The 24756-nt window shown below is 43.9% G+C and overlaps 1 protein-coding gene across 1 annotated transcript in view; it reads right to left on the reverse strand.

Annotated features, from left to right (window-relative positions):
• MYO3B (myosin IIIB) overlaps positions 1 to 18035 on the reverse strand; it is a 319347-nt gene extending 301312 nt beyond the window's left edge. The window contains exons 1-2 of the mRNA XM_033944123.1: positions 17929 to 18035; positions 4419 to 4574 (exon numbers count right to left, since the gene is read on the reverse strand). Of these exons, the coding sequence (XP_033800014.1) occupies positions 4419 to 4574; positions 17929 to 17948 (176 nt within the window). The 5' untranslated portion in view covers positions 17949 to 18035. The remainder of the gene's footprint in view (positions 1 to 4418; positions 4575 to 17928) is intronic.
• Between the last annotated feature and the right edge of the window lie 6721 nt (positions 18036 to 24756).

Consider the following 24756-nt stretch of genomic DNA (forward strand, 5'->3'; position numbering starts at 1 on the left):
CGGGACGGTGTGGGAGACAAACTCCGTCTCCCGACATCAATAGCAGCGCCCGACACCACTTGTGCAGGGAGGACTTGAACTTCTGATGCTATACTGTTCCTTTACTAGATGCTATTGTCTACCTCTGACCAAGTTCTCACATGAAACTAATAGCTGTTAAGCTGTTAAGCAATTGTCTAGTTCCACTTCCGCTTTTATCTCACTAGAAGCAATTGGTTGCTCAGTCTTCATCTAACTTCAGTTTTTCCTCCGTTTTGTCTTACTAGTAGCAATTTGGCACTAAGTTCTCATTTTAGTTCTGTCATACTAGTCTCTCCATCTGGCTCCAGCTGCAAGGGAAGGAGTTAGCCAGACGTAGGAGACCAACTCCGCCCCCAACAGCCCTTGTTGAGCCGTTCTTCTCGGTTCTTTTTTGAAAAAAGAAGAATCTCCGCAGCAGCTCCACAAACCCCCACCAATCATATCATGTCCCCAACTTTCCAGGCCACCCCCCTTCCCCACCCCCTTCCCACCACATCCCCAACCCTCTTTACAACACTATACTTCACCATCCCCATCATTACAGGCCAAGGCAGACACAGTGATCTCGCCTCCCAACACAAAAACAACCGTACCAGGAAGCCTGCCATCTTCATCCCCATCCTACCCTCCCCACCAGCCCCCACCAGCAATACTCTTAAATTTGCACTCATTAATGCAAGATCAGTTAACAACAAGAACTTCCTCCTCCACGACCTCATCTGTGACAACACTTGGGATGCCCTCATGATCACTGAAACCTGGCTCCAAGACAATGATGGGATAGCACTAGGCGAATTGTGTCCTCCAGGCTACCAGGCCCTAACCTGCTCACACACCTCTGGGAAAGGAGGTGGAGTGACTACCATCGTCAAGACCTCCAGCACACCAAAACTGATAAGCTCTATCAACATTCCCACCCTAGAAGCTCTTGCTTTCACCATAGGCCACAAACGCAAAATCACCCTCATACTACTTTACATAGTACTTTACAGCCCCCAACTCCCCAGCAGAAACTCTAGAGGCCCTCCTCGAATTCATCACCGAACTATCCATCTCCCACAAACACGTGACTATCGTGGGAGACTTCAACTTCCCAGACTACCCCAACACCTAAGGACAAAGTGACAGCTTCCTCTCCTCCCTCACCGACCTGGGATTTCACCAAGCTGTAACCACCTCTACTCACTCAGCAGGCAACATCTTAGACTTAATCGTCACCCTTAAACACCCGACTGCAGAACTTCAACAAACAATCTGCACCACTACACCTGTCCCATGGTCAGACCACCACCTCATTGAATTCCAACTCCCACTCGAAACTACCCCAGCTCTGCGGAAAGACCCTATCCCACCCACCTGACGCTAACTCCCTAATTCAGTCAACCCTTCAGTTATGGCCACAGGCATTCACAACCTAAACAAAACCTGCACCCAACATCCCCACTCCATCGACCTAGCAGCCTCCATATGGCACTCCAACATCCAATCCCTCTATAACAGCCTCACTCAGACCAAAACAACACAAATAACCACCAATAAAACACCTGCTCCATGGTACACCAGTGACCTCCGATCCATAAAACGATCACTGAGGAAAGCAGAAAGGAACTGGATCAAACACCCAAATTCAGAAACCAAAGCTCACTGGGAAAACACATCTGTCACCTACAAAGCTGCCATCCTAGAAGTGAATAAAGCCTACTACTCTCACATCCTACAAACAGCCCCTGCTAGATCCAAACAACTGTTCACCCTCACAAACCAACTCTTCACCAAAGCCCAAGGAAAAAGCCACAACAACCCAACAGAACTTGATTGTGAGACTCTCTCGAATTTCTTCCAGTTCAAAGTACACACCATCTGCAATAATCTTGACACCAACACCAACCCCCCTCCAGCACACCCCCAGCCTAACCCAAGTACCCCATCCTCTACCACTCTCCCCAAACTTCATATGGCCACTCAAGCTGAGGTTCTTGAAACTCTGAGAGAATTCAAGCTCTCCAGCACAATCCTCGATCCCTGCCTATCCAGCCTCCTACTGTCCACAGAAGACTCCATGGCAGAATCCATCCCCCCCATCATTAACTCCTCCCTCTCCACAGGGACAGTACCTCTCAACTGGAAGTCGGCTATTATCAAACCAACTCTCAAAAAACCCACCCTCAACCCTAATGAACCCGGCAACTACCACACAGTCTCCAACCTCCCATTTGTCTCCAAACTCCTAGAACGAATTGTGCTCCGCCGATTATACCCTTTCATTGAAGAACAAGCTGCTCTGTCCCCTGCTCAATCCGGCTTCCGAACAGGCCACAGCACAGAGTCAGTACAGCTGGTCAATACTCGACAAAGGCAGCGATGCCCTACTAGTGCTACTTGACCTCAGTGCTGCCTTTGACACTGTCGTCAACCACCACCTCCTCATATCTAGACTCTATGACCTTGGAATCAAAGACTCTGCCCTCCAGTGGTTCACCTCCTTCCTTCACCAAAGAACCCAAACTGTCCTATTAGGGACGCACAAATCTAACCCCAAGCCTATCAAATACGGCGTTCTCCAAGGCGCCCTTCTATCCCCCATCCTATTTAACCTCTACATCAGACCTGTCATTGATATAGCCCAGAAGTACAACGTTAAAATCCACTCCTACGCTGATGACATCCAGCTGCTCCTCCCACTAGGCAAAAATCGATCATTCCAAATCGCTAACCTCCAACACTGCCTCTCTGACATGAAAACCTGGATGACAAACAACAAACTACAACTGAACGCCTCCAAGACCTAACTTTTATGGATCAGAAAAAAAAGCACCAAATACACACGCCCAACACTATCACGGGACTCCACCTTACTAACGGCAGCAGATCAAGTACGCAGCCTAGGAGTAATATTAGACGACCACCTATCCCTATCCACCCATATATCTCAAGTAGTCTCTACCTCCTTCTACTACCTCCGCCAACTGAAAAGGATCAAACCCTACATCTCCACACCTAACCTAGCCCAACTCCTCTACGCATATGTCCTCTCCAGAATGGATTACTGCAACTCCCTATTTAATGGAGTAGCCAAAAAAGATCTCAAGCGCCTCCAGTGGGTACAAAATGCAGCAATCCGCCTCCTACACAGCCTCAACTACCACGATCCCATCTCCCCAGCACTCCGCGCTGAACACTGGCTCCCAATTAGCCAACGCTGCGCATTCAAGGCCCTGGTAACAGCGCATAAAATAATTTACGCCACCACCCCCTCCTACATAAAATCCAAGCTGACCATGTACATCCCTACCCGCACCCTCCGCTCAGAAATGGAGAAACGCCTATACATCCCCCTAAGAAGGTCCCTCCTGTCAGAAACCGCCTGCAAACGCTCCTACAGCCACTTCATCCCCCAACTCTGGAACCAACTCCCCCCACAAATCAGACTACAGAACTCATTAATGACCTTCCAGAAAGCAGTAAAGACCCTCCTCTTCAACTAAAACTCTACCACAGACTACACCTCACCCCCCTTAAACCCCCCCTACCCTCTCTTCTCCATTCTAATCTTTTACATAAATTGCTGTATAGTTCACTCTCAACCTATACTTAAATTGCTGTATAGTCCTTGTAAACTACTGTTCTTAAATTACTGTTCTTAAACTACTGTTCTTAAATTACTGTATAGTCCCTATGATTAAACTACTCTATAGTCTTTGTATGTCCAAATATACTCCAATGTGAATGTTTTCTTGTAGACTGTTCTGAGCTACTGGAAGGACGGGATAAAAATCTAAATATATAAATAAATAAACAAACAAACATTCAAAAAGCACTTATTTTGATAACACTGTGAAGTTTTGCTGGTGTTATCAAGATAAGTGCTTGTTGAATGTTGAATATTTTATGATTTCTTTTACTTATGAATAACTATAGGATACAAGGGATTATTCAATATAGTTTAGAATTTGATGATATATTAAGTGTGATTTAAGTATAAATGATTGTATTATATGTTACACTTATTGGGAACTATAAAAATTAATAAAGATTAATTAATATAACAAGTTATGGGGAGGGGGAAAATGATTGTTTTATGTATTAATTGTGTATTTAAAGTGCTTTCTTTGTAGTGTTTATATCTAAATTAATTGTATGGCACTGTCAAAGTTTGAAAATCAATAAAGATTAATTACAAAAAAAAAAAAAATAAAGAATGTTGGCGCTATCTTGCTTCTAAATGATATTAGTTTGTAGCTAAAAGGTTTTTTCACTATTTTCATTTTAGCAGTTGATTATTCACTATTTCATACTGTAAATTTTCACGTCGCTGTGATCAGACTCTAGGAAGTGCACTAGTAAGTACTTTAGGTATTACATATGATGATATCTGGTAATGTTATAATATACTGTACCTGGTCTTGGCTATAGAGCCTGACTGCTGCTGTTTCTGGATCAGATCAGCCAGCTGTTTCTGCAGAGCCATATCCTTACCATGGGCTTGTCTAATAAATGGATGTTCCAGTAGATGAGTGACTGACGGTCTCTTTTCAAAGTCCTTAATAAGACATCTGTACAAACAAAGAAAGAAAATGGAGGCCTTATGCACAGAAGAATAAAAGCCAGCAAACAACCTGCAGATGGTAATACAGGGCCAGATGTTCTAAAGGAATATTTTTAGCTTTCTATTCCATGTTTATGGGAAAAATGTTTCATACATCAGGTTCTTAGCTTTATTTTTTTAGTTATCTATCTCACTTTGTAAATCATCTTTCCAGTAAAACATAAGATGCCATACAAATTCTTAAGATGCTCTAGTAAATATTAAAATAGAAACAATACAATATTAAAAGAATTAAGTTATAAGCAGAGGGCTCAGTATTGAAAAGGGTTTAATCAGGAAGGAGAGGCTCCTGCCGGGTTAAACTGCTGAGTTAGGGTTACCAGATGTACGGATTTACTCAGACATGTCCTCTTTTTAGAGCACTGTCCAGGCGTCCAGATGGCTTTTCAAAACCCGTCACATGGTCCGTGTTTTGAAAAGTGTTGAGATCACAGATGCATCTGGAGGGCATGTGCTCATGCGCAGATGTGATGCAGTGATGTCACATCCACACATGCGCAGATGCCCTCCAGACACGACCCCAAAGAGACAAGATTTGTGTGGGGGCAGGGCTGAACGGGGTGAGGCCACACGTCCTCTTATTTTTTCTACCAAAAATCTGGTAACCCTATGCTGAGCAAGCCAGCACCCAGATTCAGCAGCACTAAAGTGATTAATGCTGCTGAATATGTCAGTTATCTAGCCAACACCTAACTGGCTAGGTTAGAGGTGGGCTGGGGCAGAGGGAGGGCAAAGCATCAGCTGGTTAGTATGGATTTTCGTTCTGCTTACTGGCTAATAGACCACATAAAGTTAGGACAGCAAAACAACTATCGTAATGTTATGCACTGAATTAACTGGGCCCCAGTCTGAATATATGCCAGTGCCTAATTAACTTCCAGGTCAGTAGACATACCCAGATATTCAGTGCCGGCATTGAATGTCCGGGGTTAGTTCAGCCCATGCAGCTTACTGGCCGCTTAATGCCATAGGCTGAATATCAGGCCCACAGTAGTCAATACTTGGTGGCATTGTCACTGGGTTAGGTGAGGAGTGGCCTAGTGGTAGAGCTGCTTCTCCAGCACCCTGATTCTGTGGGATCAAAACCCAGCACTGCTCCTTGTGACCCTGGGCAAGTCACTTAATCCTCCACTGCCCCAGGTATAAAATGCTGTAAGTGCCTGCAGTATATACTGATATAAACTGCTTTGAATGTGTATACAAATCTCATTCCCTATTATCTGGGCATTTGACAGCTCCCATATCAGTAATGTTCAGAGCTAGGACCCAAACATCTACCTGGGCTAGCTTGGACTGCTATTTATGTGGCCCTACCTGCCTGGATAGTTACCCAAGCGCCAGCACTAAAAATTGCTAGTGCCTGGATAATTTCAAGGATCAACCAGACTCCACTCCCTAAGCCTCTCTGAGACTAACCAGATAGTGTCATGGCAGTCTCTGCTGATACTGAATGGCACTATCCAGGTCGATACTACCGGATATCATCATGGTAGCCAGCCATCAGGATTTAAAGGGGTAGGAAAGTTCTGACTCACTTAAATCCTGCTGAATATCAACCTCATAAAATACAGCATAAAAATAACTTGCTTTTTTTTTTTTTAACATATGCAACCTGGTCTCATTCACACAGTCTTGGGCATCTGCGAACAGGATCCACAAAACAAAGTTCTGTTTTTGAGCTGTGCGTAGGCCAGAGCCAGGCTTACTCCAGTATAGGGTTACCAGATTTCCAAAATGGAAAATCCAGACCCATGGCCCCACCCCTTTGACCTGCGCGAGCGACATCGAGACAGCATTCATGCATGCGCTGGTGTGATACGATGAGCATCGCTCGTTGCCAGAAGCTTTACAAAACCTGGACAAAGAGCTGGGTTTTGAAAAGCCGTCTGGGGAAATCTGGATGTCACTCTGTAACCCTACCCCAGTAGGTTGAAGGGCACCCTTTCTTGGGCCCACTTTATTTTTCTTTCTGTCCCACCTCCAGGCTTGCTCCCTGCTGCTTCAGTTTTGCCTTCTCATCCAGACATGCATTTGATGCCTGTTTTTGCCTTGCTTCCTGATTCCTCAGGATTTCAGCTTCTTGTCAAATTCTTTGCTTTAAGTAATACTAATTTGCCCTTTTGTGTTGGAATACGTTTTTTAGGTGATACTGTTACATTAAAACTTACATTGATCAATTTATTTATTCAATTTTCTATACTGTTCTCCCAGGGGAACTCAGAACAGTATACATGAATGTATTCATGTACTCAAGTGTTTGTCCCAGCAGGCTCACAATCAATTTAATGCACCTGGGGTAATGGGTGGATTAAGTGACTTGCCCAGGGTCACAAGAAGCAGTGTGGGTTTGAACCCATAACCTCTAGGGGCTGAGGCTATAGCTTTAACCACTGCACCACACTCTCCTCAGTTCTAGTTCTCATCTTCTTCTTATGCAGTGTACAAGCTTTAAGTATCCCTGTCTAGTAGCAGAGCTGCTAAGCTACCCACTTCTAGGAAAGTGACTTTATCACTAATCCTTGTTGTAAACTTATTTCCCAAAACAGTGTGGACCTTTTGGTCCCTGAACTCTACCCTTTAAAATCAGTGCTGTGGTCTCATAATATATCAGAATGAGGTTGTCAGAAATCCAGGACTGGTTTAAATTCTCCCTCCTGGAACTGATTAACTTGGAAATTCTGTAGTAGCCGCCAATACTTTGGTTAGGGACTTTTTGTCAGAATGAACCAACTCAGGGAAAAGGTACTGATAGATTGATTCGGTCACCTAAATAAAAAAGCAGAAATAAGGACCCGATTAAATTTGAGTGCTCATTATATTATTTCTTCTTGTTTTTAATATTAGCCTGTAAATGATTTGAAATAGCGTTGGTCACATAGAAACATGATGGCAGATAAAGGCCAAATGGTCCATCTGCAGCATCCACTATCTCCTTCTCTCCATAAGAGATCTCACATGCCTGTACCACACTTTCTTGAATTGACACAGTCTTTGTCTCTACCACCTTTACTGGGAGTCTGTTGCACTCATCTACCACCCTTTCAGCAAAAAAAAAAGTATTTCCTTAGATTACACCTGAGCCTATCACCTCTTAACTTCATCCCTTGCCCTTTCACCCTGGAGTTTCTTTTCAATTGAAAGAGACTGGCCTCATGTCTATTTATGCCACATAGGTACTTAAACATCTCTATCTTATCTCCCCTCTCCTTCAAAGTATACATATATTGAGATTTTAGGTCTGTCCCCATATGCCTTATGACAATGACCACCGACCATTTTAGTAGCCTTCCTCTGGACTGGCTCTATTCTTGAAGGTGCAGTCTCCAGAATTGTACACAGTAGGAGGTCTCACCAGAGTCTTATACAGAGAGGCATCAATACCTCCTTTTTCCTACTGGCAATACCTCTCCCTGTGCACCCAAGTAAACTTCTAGCTAACGCCATTGCGTTTTCAACCTGTTTGGCTACCTTAAAATCATTGATATTGTGATTATTTTGAAAAATCTCAATAAAATTTAGAGTGCTTGCAGCAGCATAAAAAGATCTACCAAATAACCCAATTCTAAGAGGGAGATTTTAGGCCTGTCCTAGCTTTCTGACAAGCCTATCACAATGCATTATGGGAAATGCAGCATAGATTTCAATGGGTAGAATCAAGTACAATAAATCCCAAAATGCTTTGGGGTATAAGTTTGGAACCAGGACTGACCAAAAAGTCTCTGGAGCCATTTTAAGTTCTTCAGGGACAAAGGTATAGAAAACAAATTAAATAAATAAATAAACTGGATAACTTGGCAGCTCTTCACTAGAGAAGTTCCTTATGAAGTGTTTCTAGTGTTCCTTGCACACCCATAGGAAGTTCTTACAGAAGAGGTCCAGGGTGGTTTAATATGCCTGATTCTCAAAGGAAAACCTTATGCAGTCCAGGGCTGGCTCAAGGTATGGGCCAAATGAAACACTGGCTCAGGGTACCAAGCCTCAAGAGTGCCATAAATCTGCCTCCCTGTTCCTCTCCTATAGCATATCTCGGCTCCCTCTTCTTTTTAAAAAATTTGTGGTAGGCAAGATATAACAAGAACATTTGATTTTCTTCTTAGAAGATTTGCTGTCTAGCATCTGATTCCCATTCCAGTCACCATGAAGGTTTCTATGTTTCCTTTCTCTGTTTTAATGTGTGACTGAAACCATCTATTCCAGTAGTACAGAGATTCTATGTAAAGATGTTTAGTAATCTGACTTGTTTAGTTTTACCAGTAGGTGAACTGATGTTCTAGAGCAGGGCTGCCCAAGTCTGGTCCTCAAGATCTACTGGCAGGCCAGGTTTTCAGGAGAGAGATTTGCCTTCATTGCCTTTATGGTATGCAAATCTCTCTTTCATGCATATGCATTGTGGATATCCTGAAAATCTGGCCTGCCAGTAGATCTCGAGGACCAGACTTGGGCAGCCCTGTTCTAGAGCCTTCTTTGAAATAACCACAGTACAATTCATAAAATAACTTTTTTTTATTTTATATGGCAGCTTGAACCCCTGAATGGAGCCATTTTGAAGTAGGTGAGGAGAACAAGAGTGAGAGGGAATCAGTCCTGCTCCTATCACCTCCAGGACCCAAGTAGTTTGACTAGCTAGAAGGAAGTTGATGTGGAGGGACACGAATATGTGACTGCCTCTGGAAAAAAGGTGGCTAAAATCAGTAGAAACCAAAAAATTAGGTTTTAATGAATTCTGTTAGAGCAAACAATTTATAATATATCAATTTACACCTCATCCTTTTATGTGAAAAATATATGAGTGAAACAAAAAACTCTGTGGAGTGTTGATGTTTAAGATGAGGACTTTATTAAAAAATTCAACTTTGTAATCCACATAAAAACAACAAGGACCCAATCCTCTGAGAGATGTACGGCCCGTGTTTCGACAATATCATCTTCCTCAGGAGTCCTTATGGGTTCTATTGAAAAACTCATGGATTATGAACAAGTCCAAATAAACGTGATCCGATGATCTCAGTAGTGAGTGAGTTACAGAAGATCAAAATGTAATATTTACAGACTGCTTATGGACCTACTACATGAAAAAATCATCCATTCTCAACATTTTGGATCTCCACTTTTAGTCACCTTTTCCCAGAGACAATCATATATAGTGATGTTAGTAGTGGAGGGTGGACACTGAAGCCAACATTGGCTCATGGCATCAAAATTCCTTGAATCAGCTCTTAAATAAGAACAGCCCACTTATGTTCAGTCTAATGCCATGATCCTCCACTTTAGGATGCCTTCACCTGCTCCAAAAATTCCTAAATAAGTGCCATGCTGGAAATCTATGTGGCCTATGACTTGGAATTTCCACTGTAAAGCTGGAGTAGAAGAAAGGGAGGTTCTAAAGCTGGAGAACTGTGGGTAGATATAAAGAAGGCTCCAGTTCCAGTACAGGCCAGTTCTGATTCTATTGGAAGCCCAAAAAGCAAGCTCTGGTCCAACATAAAAGTATGCATATTACATATGTCATTTCAAAAAGCAATGATTAATTATCAACAATTAGCCTCACCTTGAACCTAGTTTGGAATTCTAAAGCAAGGGTCTCAAACACAATTATGTACTGCCAGGCTTGCAAAACAACATTGTATGCCTGCAACTTGGAAGATGATTTAAGAGCCCTTTTTCAAGTTTCACCTTTAGAGGGTGTTCTCTAAAATCACATGACATATTTACGGTCTATTTTAAACTAGTTTCTCAGTCTATGGAACCTGGAGCTTCCTACAGCAGATGCTTAGCAGTCAAGGTCCAGAACTTCCCAGTCCCACTGACTGCAGGCCTAGAAACATATTTCCTGCCAGGAAAGATATGTCATTTGACTTTTAGGGCTCCTTTTACAAAGCCGTGCTAAGGCCTTACCGCGCGGAATAGCGTGCGCTAAATTGCCACGTGCGCTAGCCGCTACCGCCTCCTTTTGAGCAGGCGGTAGATTTTCAGCTAGCGCGCGCTAATCCGGTGCGTGCGCTAAAACCGCTAGCGCGGCTTTGTAAAAGGAGCCCTTAGTTTCCAAGTCTCTGTTTTTCGTTTCACATTTTTTTCACCTACATATAAAATGCCAAATAGGAAGTGTTCCCCTCATCTCTCTTTCCATTTGTGTAAGTCCAAGAGGCCCATTCACTAAAATGTGTTAACGATTAATATGAAAATTATTGCATGCCTCCACTAACAGTTAAGGCAGTGGTTTGACACTTAATATGTGTTAATTTCTGTGTTGTCTGACAAAATGTGCAATGGGGCAGAGCCAGGACAGGGACTGCACTTTACACTTAACATTAATTGTTAATGCAGAAAATAGTGCAGAGCAGTTAACACTATCTCAAAATGTAGCGTCATCTGTAATGCACTTAACACACTAAGGTGATCATTTTCAAAGCAGATGGATACCTCAAAATGCCTAAGAAAATGTCCAAATCCTGATTTTGGAAAGTCAGAATTTGGATGTTTCACAGTTCATTCAAATAGCAAGAAGCATGTCATGGACATCAGTGGTGGGGAAGGGGGGTGCAGACTAACTCAGGCGTTGACTTGGTGGGGGTGCTAATAGCTTTCTTCCTCTCCGCCCTCCTGCTCCTTCCCATTCCTCCCCGACCGCCAGGGATCTCAAAGTCCCTCCTTGAGGGCAGCATACCAGTCAGGTTTTCAGGATTTCCCCAATGAATATGCATTGAAAGCAGTACATGCAAATAGATCTCATGCATATTCATTGGGGAAATCATGAAAACCCAATTGGATTGCAGCCCTCAAGGAGGGACTTTGAGACCCCTGTGCCACTGTGCCCGCACTTTTACTTCCATTCCACCATACCTCTAGTTCTTTGCCGGCACGAGTAGTAGTTCCAACCTGGTGCTTGCACCGGCCTCAGCGTTTCCCTCTGACATTACTTCCAGGTCCCGTGACTAGGAAGTGACATCAGAGGGACAGATGACCCCAGCACAGGCATAAAGTTGGAGAAGCTGTTCGCATCGAGGAAGCTAAACAGGTACGTAAGGGAAAGAGTGTACGCACTGCAGGGGGCTGGAAAAGAGAGTGGGGGGAGGTGTCACTGCCCCAGTGGTGGGCATGGCCCAAAAGTAGGATGTCCAACAGCAATTTTTAAATAGGGAAAAAACATCCACATCTAAAAAGAAGGACATTTTATCTAGACCTGTTTCAGTCACATCCAGGTTACAAAAAGATGCTCTGATTGAGCAGCTGACCACTGGAGACAGTGCCTTAGTAAGGAGGGAGTTGGGGGGGGGGGTCCACCATCATGATATGGGTGCCGGCACCTCTCATCCTCTCTACAACCCCCCAACTGCTGCGTGCACGCTCCCCTTCCCTTTCCCCATATCTCTAGTTCACCACCATGAGTAACAATTTCAACATGCTCCTTGCAACTGTTTTGGCTCCCGCTCCTGGGTGCAGCTCGCAGAAAGTGAAGTCAGAGGGAGAGCTGATGCAGTCGCGAGGAGCACATTGACGTTGCTGCTGTGAGGGGGAAGGGGGCATATTTATGGCAGGGGAGATGGGGGAAGGAGGGGGGGACAGAGATGAAGGAGTGGCTCCCCTGCTCCCGACCCTGCACTGGGCGCCTCTCACCATCACTACGCTACTGACTGGAGGAGTTAAGGCATAACCCCTCTTTAATTCCCAGTGCTTTCTGTCCTCTTCCCTCTCCTCTGAAAGTGAAACTAGAAAGGAAAAAATACATTCTATAGGGTACTTTTACTAAAGCAGAAAAAGTAGCTTTAGAGTGGGTCTTTCCTGCACGCTAAGGTCACTTGTGCCATGGCCAACCGATTTAGCACCGATCCTTTTCAACATATACATAAGAGACCTGACTCAAGGGCTTCAAGGTAAAATAACACTATTCGCCGACGACGCCAAACTGTGCAACATAGTAGATAACAGCACCTTGCCTGACAGTATGGAACAGGACCTGCTTTTATTGGAACACTGGTCCTCGACTTGGCAGCTAGGCTTCAATGCCAAAAAATGTAAGGTCATGCACCTTGGCAGCAGAAACCCGTGCAGAACTTACACTCTAAATGGTGAGACCTTAGCTAGGACTAGGGCAGAGCGTGATTTGGGAGTAATCATTAGTGAAGACATGAAAACTGCCAAGCAGGTGGAGAAAGCTGCATCCAAGGCTAGACAAATGGTGGGATGCATCCGTAGAGGTTTCGTCAGCCGGAGGCCCGAAGTCATAATTGCCCCTGTACAGATCCATGGTGAGACCTCATCTTGAATATTGTGTTCAATTCTGGAGACCACATTATCAAAAAGATGTGCGGAGAATCGAGTCGGTTCAGCGAATGACCACCAGGATGGTTTCGGGACTCAAGAACCTCCCATATGAGGAAAGACTAAATAAACTGCAGCTATACTCGCTCGAGGAACGTAGAGAGAGGTGGGACATGATTGAGACTTTTAAATATATCATGGGCCGCATCGAGGTGGAAGACGATATCTTCTTTCTTAAAGGACCTTCAACCACGAGAGGTCATCCGCTGAAAATCAAAGGCGGGCAATTTCATGGCGACGCCAGGAAGTATTTCTTCACCGAAAGGGTAGTCGATCATTGGAATGAACTTCCATTGCAGGTGATTAACGCCAGCAGCGTGCTCGATTTTAAAAAGAAATGGGATATGTATGTGGGATCTCTAGCCGGGTGAAGTCTGGGGGTGGGTCATTAGCGTGGGCAGATTTGATGGGCTACAGCCCTTTTCTGCCGTCATATTCTATGTTTCTATGTACATGAAGAAGGACACGGTACTACTTGAAAGGGTCCAGAGAAGAGCGACTAAAATAGTTAAGGGGCTGGAGGAGTTGCCGTACAGTGAGAGATTAGAGAAACTGGGCCTCTTCTCCCTTGAAAAGAGGGGACATGATTGAAATGTTCAAGATAATGAAGGGAATAGACTTAGTAGATAAAGGCAGGTTGTTCACCCTCTCCAAGGGCACTCTCTCAAAAGGGGATAGATTCCAAACAAACGTAAGGAAGTTCTTCTTCACCCAGAGAGTGGTAGAAAACTGGAACGCTCTTCTGGAGTCTGTTAGAGGGGAAAACACCCTCCAGGGATTCAAGACAAGGTTAGACAAGTTCCTGCTGAACCGGAACGTACGCAGGTGAGGCTGGACTCATTTAGAGCACTGGTCTTTGACCTAGGGGCCGCCACGTGAGCGGACTGCTGAGCACGATGGACCACTGGTCTGACCCAGCAGCAGCAATTCTTATGTCCTTATAGATGCCTTAGCATCGGTTAGCGTGCCTTAATAAAAGGACCCCAATATTTGCAAACTTTTAACACAGCTTAGCAAAAAGGACCCTAAATGGGAATTGAAAAAGAAAGCAAAGACTGTAACAAATTTTCTTAGATTGTTTAAACAATATGAGAACAGAGAAACAATGGCATTGAAATGGAGAATATTACAAGAGGGCCATGAAATAAACCAATATTTCAACCCTGAGGTAGACATAAGTACCAAATTGTGTAAGTATGTGAAATAGCATATTGATATTTTGGAAGCATACAATATATCACAGATATGGTTACCATTGATTATATATTAATGTTAGGTGTTAGAAGGAAACCTGAAACATTACATTTAAAATTGCTTGTTGTAGAGAAACCAAATGCATGTTCTTTTGTGTATGGAGCGTTCATCAGTTTTGAATCAGGGGACAAAAACAAACAAACACATGTTTTATAAATATATGGACCCCATTTTTTTAACACCCTAAGTATGTATATATGAAATATATTTCTCAATGGTGTACGGATTAAAGATGACTTGCCTTCCTGGAGGGATATATTTATCTTATTTTCTATTTTACTAAGATAGATTGTTCTATCTGGTTTGCATTACTGCCACAATTTTGGAACATGACTGAAGGTATGTAGAGAATGAGAGATAGCTACGGGTAAGACAAATGTTGAAATTCCCTGAAAAGGATGGCGGGAGGTATTTTATGGATAAAATCTTGAAATGAGTGTTCATTGTGAAGTTTCTATGTTTGTAAGGTTTGTTAGCATATCTTAATAAATAATTGCTGGTCACAGTGGGCATCTTGTATGTAAAAAGTCAGATGTATATACAAACACCCCAGTCACACACTAATTACATATTGTCAGAAGCCCGACTCCTGTACCAGCCTTGTGCCAGTTAGGAGACACAGAAACAACCCTGTTAAGCTGGTTAGGGCTGATTAATGTATCCCAGCCAGGCAGAATCAGGAATATAGAGATCAATCTGAGCTCCAACAGAACTCAGGTCATAAGTCAGGGAAAACAGAGTTATGCCCCATCCATTTTAAAATTACTAGCAAAACAAGCTGAGAGGCAGTCAGAGCTGAGCAGGGACCATCCCCTGCGCAAGGCTTGGCGTGGCTCTGCAGCATTTAGATGCCTGGAAACCACAGTCAGGAAAGCAGCCCAGGGAACCTTCTAGGCTGGAGGAGCCTCTGCAGTCCCAACAACCAGAGGACGTGAAAATGCATGTACCCGAGGTAGGAGAGGAACTTCTAGAGCAGGGGTGCCCACACTTTTTTGGCTTGCGAGCTACTTTTAAAAATGACCAAGTCAAAATGATCTACCTACAATATAATTTAAAAAAACACAAAGCACACTACGCAGAGAAAATGTTAATCATTTGTATTTGGATTTTTTTTTTCAAAGGTCAAGGCAGATGACTTTAAAATCTGCAATGTCACCTCAGTAACATACAAAAATTTACTATACCGCGATAGCGATTTTTAGCGCAGAAAGCAGCGCTGCTCTCGATGCTCATAGGCTCCCTGCTCTACAAACCGCTATTGCGGTTTAGTAAAAGGGGGCCATAGTGCAAAATATAGACAGCAGATATAAATTCTCAAAAAGGACACATTTTGATCACTAAATTGAAAATAAAATCATTTTTCCTATCTTTTTGTCTGGTGATTTCATGAGTCTCTGGTTGCACTTCCTTCTTCTGTAAAGCCAATATTTCTTTCTTTATGCCTATATTTCTCTCTCCCCCTGGCCCCCCTCCCCCCCAAGCCATTGTGCCAATTTCTCCATGTCCTCGATTCTTTCCCTACCCCCACCCCCAAGCCACCATGCCGATTTCTCCCTGCAGCTTCCCCGAGCCAGGCCTGGCGCATACAAGCACCGGACTCACGAGACCTCACTTCCGATATCAATTCTAACGTTGGGGAGGAAATTCCAGACCAGCCAGGCAGTGATTGGCTGGCCCAGAACTTCCTCTCCGACGTCAGAATTGACGTCGGAGGTGAAGTCTTGTGAATCCAGCGCTTGTACGCACCAGGCCTGGCTTGGGGAAGCAGCAGGGAGAAAAAGATTGCATAGGCAACGCGATCGACACGCGTTGCCTTTGCGATCTACTGGTCGATCGCAATCGACCATTTGGGCACCCCTGTTCTAGAGGATAATTTGCCAGAAACCATGGAATGGAATGCCCTGCCTGAGCTACCACTTTCAGAGGAAATAGAATTGAGTTGAGCTGACTGTTGACTTTTGCCAAGGGGGTTTTATTTTTCTGCAAGAGTTTTTTTTTTTCTCTTTTGTTTGCTGGGACAACTACTTGCATCTAAGGAAGTTTTATGGCTATGAGTTGTGCTGGGAGGTTTGAGAACTTGTGGGGACTGTTAGAAGGGGAAAGTTTATCCCTTGAAACCTGCCAGTGAGTTGTTGTTTTTTTTCCAGGAGGTTTTTTTCTTTCTTTTAAGATGGCTGCCGCTGCAGGCAGGAGCTCTGCTATAGTTAAGCAGTGGAAAACTATCTTTACCTGGAAAGTTTACTTTGCTTTGTTGAATCTAAGGAGACACTGGAGGTTGGGGGCTGGATTTGCCCGCCATCTTTGTAGAGGGTTTTTGAGGATTGCATTTTGTTCTGGCAAAGTGCCGAATTGGCAGATCCACCAACCTTGCTCTTTTTGATGTACTGGGAGGAAAGAGAATTCTCAGTGCTTGAGCTGGAATGTTTTTTTCTTTTGCTAAAGAACTGAATGATAGTGATGTTCCGATTCATGTTTTTTTGTGTATTTTGCAAATCAGCAGAACTTACCTGGGACATGGACTGAGCACTCGGGGTTTTTGCCAGACCAGGCTGGCCGGAGAAACTTTGGATTTTTGTATTGTGGGGTGTACTCCAGGACCCCGTTTATTATGAATTCTCAGTTAAACCTGAATACAAAATAAATTGTTTGTTTTTGAAAGCATACCTGTGGTGTGCCATTCTGACTGTTGTAAGCTGGAGAAGCCCATCGATACAGGGGCTTCTTCCTACTTGGGTAAGCATGCTGGACCTGTATCAGTGGCGTGTGCCAGGCCCTGCTGTACCCTAAGGGAAAGCCACGCTACAATATAATCATGAAGACATGGATAGTGATACCAATTATTGTGGATTGTTAACAATACTTAATTCTGTAACGGGGCCAGGGGTAAGCATAGCACTGACAACCCAGCTCCCGCCCCAGGCGCAAGTATTAGCGCTCTTTGGAGGACCACTCTGGATTAAGAACAGCAGAGAAAAACAAAATCAAAAACAAAAAACTTTCCAACAATAATTTCCAGTTCCAAGTTTTATTATCCAGTTCAGTTTGCACTGGTTCTGATACAGCCACATCAGCTGATGATGCTTGGAAAAGGTTTATCACAAACTAGTTCTCCTTTTACAGCAAGTCCTTGCTTCAATTAGGAAAGAAAAACAAGCAAACAAAAAAAAAACACCAAAATATTTTCCTTTAAACCAGGGTTTCTTTCTCACAATTCAGCTGCCATGCTTTGCACAGTTCTGGGCAGCATTCTGGTTTCAAGAACTTATATACAAGAGTTTAGCTCTACTCCTTTTAGGCTTGGCACAATTATTGTATTGAGCCTACTGTTTCTTCAGGAAGTTCTCCCCACCCGACTACCTGAATTATAAATACTTCCTCTACCCTTCTTATTTCTGGGCAGTGAGCTGGGAACCATCCACCCTTGTTTTAATGGTCTAAGATTCCCCTCCCAAAAGTTCCCACTATCAGGGATGTGCAATGTCAGGTCATTGAATCCACTCCAGGCTTTATTTCTCCTTTTAAGGTTAGTTAGCATTACCCCTCCCCCACTCACTATGCTTTGCTTTTATACAGGGATTCTGGTTTAATTTCTGTTGCTAACCAATCCTCACATTCACATATCAAACTCTCATTCATTATACAGTCCCTCATGAGGACAGAAATGTTTCTTTAAGTACTTTAGACCATTGTTATAGAACAAACTTTCATTCCCTTCCCCCACACAATACCTTACTGACTGATGCTGCATTCAGACATAGAGTCTAAGGCTTCAGGGCTGCAGTCCATTTCATCCCCCTCAGAGACATATCCCTCTACTTCCATAAGGGACTTCTCACTCTCTGAAGCGGGGTACAAGCTATCCTCTGGAACAGCATTTGACCAATCCTGCTCATGGAGCTTTTCCCTTCCAATTAGCCTCTGCTTGAAAAGCAAAGATTTTCAGTATGGTAGTGCTGTGGGACAGGGAGTTTCTTAGCAGAAGGCAGTAAGATAGAGCTCCTAGCCTTCATTTCCCTGTTCTGTGAGGAATGTCCTTCCCTCCAGGTTCCTGATTGCTTCCCTCTGTTCTCAGCTGGCCTTGATTTGTTTTGCTAGGTAACTTTCTCTTGAGCTCTAACCATGTTTTGACTGTCAGCTTCACCCCTTTCCTTAACCCTTGTGTGTCAGATTGCCTGACCAGAGGACAGAGAATTAACAGATGATTTATAAAAGGGATTATAGTAACTTGGAACAGGTATTCTGTTCTGCCCTGCCTGTCTGATCTTAGCACTGGTAACAGGATTAATGGGCAGCTTCCTTGGCTTAGGAATAGGCACATTTTCTTTAGTGGCAGGTTTTAAGCCAGTGACAGGGGATTCCCTGTCACAATACATAGTATATAGTAAATGATGGTAGCTAATGATGCATCAGTGCAGTGGCATACCTAGGGTATGTGGCACCCGGGGCCCATCATTTTTTGACACCCCCCCCATGTAAAAAAAGATTTTTTGTAATAACCATGAAATTGAATAAATGGTCATAATAGAAACAGGCAGTGAAAATTTTCTTTTATTGAACCTCATATATGTAACCATTATTCCAAACATACCCTAACATAACATAAATTATGTCTGAATTGTCATGACATCAGAAGCACATATGGAGTAGTTGCAGGTGATGCTTGGGACAGTTCTGATTGTGTTAGTTCGGTTTTATGTGTTTTTTGAATAGAAGAGTTTTTATTTCTTTTTTGAAGGTTTTATAGTCTGTGGTCGAGGTCAATAGGTTGTAGAGTTGGGGGTCGAGTGTTGCAGCTCGAATGGCTAGGAGGTTGTCAAACTGTTTTTTTCTTTTGACGTTTTTGGGTGGAGGGTGTGTGAATGGTGCGTGAGTTCTCCTATGTCTGGTTGAGGTGGACTGAATTATTTAGCTGAAGAAATTAGTTACCCCCCCTATTCCACACACATTAATTCTCTTCCATTTTTATTCCCATTATAAAAAACACTGATAAGTTCCCAGAAAAAAAATACATTAAAATAAGAAGTGAAAACAAAGGCCCCTACAGATGAGAACATAACATAAGAATAGCCTAACTGGGTCAGACCAATGGTCCATCATGCCCAGTAACCCATTCTCATGGTAGCCAATCCAGGTCACTAGTACCTGGTCAAAACCCAAAGAGTAGCAACATTCCATGCTACCAATCCAGGGCAAGCAGACACTTCCCCCATGTCTTAATAACAGACTATAGACTTTTCCTCCAGGAATTTCTCCAAACCTTTCTTAAAACCAGCTACGCTATCTGCTTTTACCATAACTTCTGGCCACTTCATTTTTAAGCTGAGATCTTTCCTTCCAAACAGAGACCTTGCTAGATGTCAAATACAGCACAAGGTAACTTCACATGGACTTAGCTGTGCAGGAAATGTGAATCTCCTCATACACCCACCATATAGTGCAAAAATGTGCAAAGGTCTGTTTTTTTCTTTCGATCACTACATAGCCTAATGCCACACAAGCAGTGCTGTTACAAACATATTCTGAAGGTCAATGCTAAGGTTAACAAAGTTTCCTTCCTTCAACCACAAGGAGATACTGACAAACCACTGGAAGAGATCCCAAAACAACTACCCAGGCACAACACCCAAAGACCCACTCAGTGTGTGAACCAGTTGAGTGGAGTGGACTAACTGGGGGGTGGAAATGGGCCCGGAGTTTGCTCAGCAGAATTTCCCAGACCACCTCTTCCTCTCAACACATTGACACGCTGCCGCCACCACCACCACCACTAGGAACACCTCACCAGCAATGCTTATAAACTTTATAAAACACATTATTATATTTTCTTATAAAGCACATATTTTAACTGAATTCTCTGACATCCTCAGCCTTGCCATTCACAAAAATAGAAGGAAGAAAAGTTCCCATTTTCCCCGGCCTATACAATATTTTTCTTCTGCAGACCCTTCAAAGTCTGACCAAATCCTCGTTTCACTTGCATTATAAAGTACTGAGGATGCCATCTCTCCCCAATCCCAGGTCCTAAAGTCTAAGACAGTAGCGCAAACTAGTGCTGCCTGATTCAGGAAAAAAAATTTTGATTCGATTCAGCCTATTGAATTAGTTTTTCAATTCGATTCGATTTTTCTGCCCAATTGGGTGTTTTTTTCAAACATCCTGGTGGGTTTATTTTATAGCTTTTTCACCCCCTTTGGCTTCTCCTAACCACTCTGGCGCTGTGGTGTAAGCCAGTGGTTCCCAACCCTGTCCTGGAGAACCACCAGGCCAATCAGGTTTTCAGGATAGCACTAATGTAATGTAATGTAATGTAATTTGTTTCTTATATACCGCTAAACTCCGTTAGGATTCTAAGCGGTTTACAGAAAAATAGACAATAGGGTGCATTAAAATTATAAGTAAAATAGGTACTTAGAAATTCCCTTACTGTCCCGAAGGCTCACAATCTAACTAAAGTACCTGGAAAAATGACAATTAGTAGAGTAATGAAGAAATAAAATAGAGAATAGATGAGAAAAATAAGAAAATAAACATTCTAATAAGACTACAATGATCTAAAGGACTTTGAAAGGTTGAAAAAAGAGGGGAGATAAGAATAGATGCAGAGGGAGAACCGTTGAAGCAATAGAATTCTGGGGAAATTTAAATGAAATTTGAATGATAAAATAAAACAAAATAAGTGGTAAAACAATAAGTGAGATTAAAAAATATATCATAAACTAAAAAGAATTGAAAATAAAATCAAAACAGTCAAAACTGAAGTCCAGCTTGAACGGACCCCCGAGCCAACCGTTGGTCTGATGGCCGGACTGCAGCCCTCCTCTGTCGGCTCTCCCCTGCTGGAATGGGGGAGGAGCGAAGACAGTGTCGGGTGCCCTACTGGAACAGGCCCCCAAGCCGACCGTTGGTCCGATGGCCGGACTGCAGCCCTCCTCCATTGGCTCTCCCCTGCTGGCATGGGGGAGGAGCGAAGACAGTGTCGGGTGCCCCGCTGGAACGGGTCCCCGAGCCGACCGTTGGACCGATGGCCGGACTGCAGCCCTCCTCGTCGGCTCTCCCCTGCTGGAATGGGGGAGGAGCGAAGACAGTGTCGGGTGCCCCGCTGGAACGGGCCCCCGAGCCGACCGTTGGTCCGATGGCCGGACTGCAGCCCTCCTCCGTTAGCTTTCCCCAGCTGGAATGGGGGAGGAGCGAAGACAGTGTCGGGTGCCCCACTGGAACGGGCCTCCGAGCCGACCGTTGGTCCGATGGCCGGACTGCAGCCCTCCTCCGTTGGCTCTCCCCTGCTGGAATGGATCCCAACCTTGTCCTGGAGGACCATCAGGCCAATCGGGTTTTCAGGCTAGCCCTAATGAATATGCATGGAGCAGATTTGCATGCCTCTCACTTCCATTATATGCAAATCTCTCTCATGCATATTCATTAGGGCTAGCCTGAAAACCCGATTGGCCTGATGGTCCTCCAGGACAAGGTTGGGAACCAGTGGTGTAAACAAAATAAAGAAACAAAAAGGACTTTTCCTCTCTCTGTTAAATCCTAGCTCACATTTGTGGTCTAACACCAGCTCTGGCAGGATACATTTTTCAAATCTGACATATTGTAATCACAAAACAGAAAATAAAATTATTTTTTCTACCTTTTGTTGTCTGGTCAATATTCAAATCTTGTTGGTCCCAGGCTCTGGTTGTCTTTCTTGCCATGGTCTCCTTCTTTCTTCTTTCTCCGTGCTAACCATCAATCTGCCATCTCTGTCCTCCACTTCCGTTTACCTTCCCTCCCCCGTAGGTCTGGCATCTTTCCTTTTTTTTCGTCTCCATCCACAGATTCACCTTTTCTCAACTACCCTTTCATCCAAGATCTCTCCCTCCTTCCCCACCATCCCAGGGTCCACCATCTCTCCCTTTCTCTACCCAACTAACCTCTTATCTAATATCTCTATCCCCCCTCCACACCATCCTTTGTGTCCAACTTCTCTCCCTTTATGTTCCTTCCCTCCCTAAATCCCATTATCCACCATCTTTCTCCCATTCCTCTGTTTTTAGACTCTTTATTTCTTCCCTCAAAGTCCGGCATATGCAAGTATCTTTGCCCCCCCCTTCCCTCCCTCCCTCCATGTACTTCTATACCAGGACCCCCTCCCCTGGAGGTCTGTCCCCCCCCCCCCCGAAGGCCTATCCCCCACCCAAAGGACTGCACCTCCCCCCCGAAGGTCTGTCCCCCCTGAAGGCCTGCACCCACCCTGAAGGTCTACACTCCACCCCTGAATGCCTGCACCCCGCCTGAAGGACTACACCTCCCCCCGAAGGTCTGTACTCCCTGAAGGCCTGTCTACCCCTGAACCCCTGAAGGCCTGCACCCCCCACAAAACCTGTCCCCCCTGAACCCCTGAAGGTCTGCACCCCCACCTGAAGGTTTGCACCCCCACCTGAAGGCCTGTCCCCCCCAAAGGCCTGTCCCCCCTTGAACCTCTGAAGGCCTGCACCCCCACCTGAAGGCCTGTCCACCCCCCTGAAGGTCTGTCCCCCCTGAAGGCTGTACCTCCCCCCGAAGGACTGTCCCCCCTCCCCCTCCCCCTCCCCCCGGGAAGGCCTGTGTGTTCCCTTCTGGCCTCCCTTTACCCGATTCCTGCAGAAAGCAACCTGCAGAAAGAATCGCGGGTACTTCAGCGATCCTTGCAGGTTGCCATAGGCCTCCCGAGTTGTCCCTCTGCCGCAGTCCCGCCCCTCCTCTGATGTCAGATGCTTTGTAGAGGAATTGCGTAAAGGGAGGCGAAAGCCTTGGGGGTCAGGCCATGAGAAGGGAAGTTCCCGGGCCATGACTCCAAGGCCGGGAGCACCCCCTCATGGCTTGTACCCGGGGCGGACCGCAACCCCCGCCTCCCCCTTGGTACGCCACTGCATCAGTGCCAGTTTCAGAATTGCGTCTATGGGAAAGATAGGCACTGGAAATGTAGCCAGGGTTTTCCGGGCCTACATTTCCAGCACCCATCTTGGAGTGAATTGCACCTATGTAGATGCTTTAGGCTGCGTAATGCCTAAAGATCAATATGGCCCATCCAATCTATCCAGTAGTGATTTCTTTTTTTGATAGATGTATGCACCCCTGTTTTCCTTCTGTCCTCTCACCCCTTCTTTCATCTCTGTTCCTATTGTGCCCAAAATCTAATCTAATCTAGATCTTGGATTTATATACCATGTCATCTCCCCAAAAGGAGCTCAACTCGGTTCACATAAAAATCAATAATCAAAGTGAAAGTAGCTTGATTAGAGAGAAGATAACTAATTTTTCTTAGAACAATTTTCTAAGAACTGTTGAAATAACAGTGTTTTCATAGATTTACAGAAAATTTGGAAGGAGAGAAGAGTTTTAACACAAGAGGGAATCCCATTCCAAATTATTGTAAAATTAATATAAGAAAGATTGAATAATATTACCAATACATTTTATTCCTTTTAAAGATGGAAAGGACAGTTTAAGTTTCTGAGAGTTTCTTGAATCAGAAGATCTCTGATTATTCAAAGATAGAGGAATTAAAGACATAAAAGCCTATGTATGATTTTTAAAACCATAGAAGCGCATTTAAACTGTACTCTAAAATAGATAGGGAACCAGTGAAGATTTCTCAAAAGGGGAGACGTGATCAAATTTTCTCATACCAAATGTTAGCTTTGTTACTGTATTTTTGGATTAGTTGTATCCGTTTTAGATTCCCCTTATTCAGGACTATATAGATTGAATTACAGTAATCTAATTGTGCTTGCATCAGTGCCGCAAAATGTTGCTGGTGAAACAGATGTCTAACTTTCCTTAACATTCATAAGCTGAAAAACATTTCTTTGAAAGGTAATTAACCTGACATTGAGATGATAAAGAAGAGTCCAATATTATTCCCAGAACTCTACATAAAAATTCAATTTTCAAAAATTCTCCAGAATTCAAAGTTACAGAGAGAGGTAACTTGTTCAATTTTTGGGCCAAACCATATTAATTTTGTCTTGGCTGCATTAAGGGCTCCTTTTATCAAGCCATGCTAGCGAGGTTAGCGCACGCGACTTTTAATCATGTGCTAACCCCCGCGCTGGCCAAAAAACTACCGCCTGCTCAAGGCAGGCGTTAGCGGCTAGCGCAGCTGGCGGTTTAACGTGTGCTATTACGTGCATTAAACCGTTAGCACGGCTTGATAAAAGGAGCCCTAAGTTTCATTTGAACAAAAGTAGCCCACATTTGAAGTCTGGAAATACAAGAATTTATATTTATATCAAAGTTGCTCAGTTTTGGATCTACGTCTAATAGAAATATCGTCCACATATGTAAAAATATTGTCCGCATATGTAAAAATTGTTTCAGAAGCGATTAAATTTAGGTTCTTTAATGTAGTCATAAAAATGTTAAAAACTAAAAGAGACAATGGGGAACACTGTGGAACTTCACAGGCAGACTTCCATGGGGCAGATGTTTCACCATCAATATATACCTCATAGGTGCATAGTGTTAGAAAACCATCTCAGGACTTTCTGATCCAGGCCTATCTCAGAAAGTATATCAATATAAACAACTGG

Source organism: Geotrypetes seraphini, chromosome 5 (genome assembly GCF_902459505.1).
Source record: "Geotrypetes seraphini chromosome 5, aGeoSer1.1, whole genome shotgun sequence".
In the NCBI taxonomy this organism is placed as follows: domain Eukaryota; kingdom Metazoa; phylum Chordata; class Amphibia; order Gymnophiona; family Dermophiidae; genus Geotrypetes; species Geotrypetes seraphini.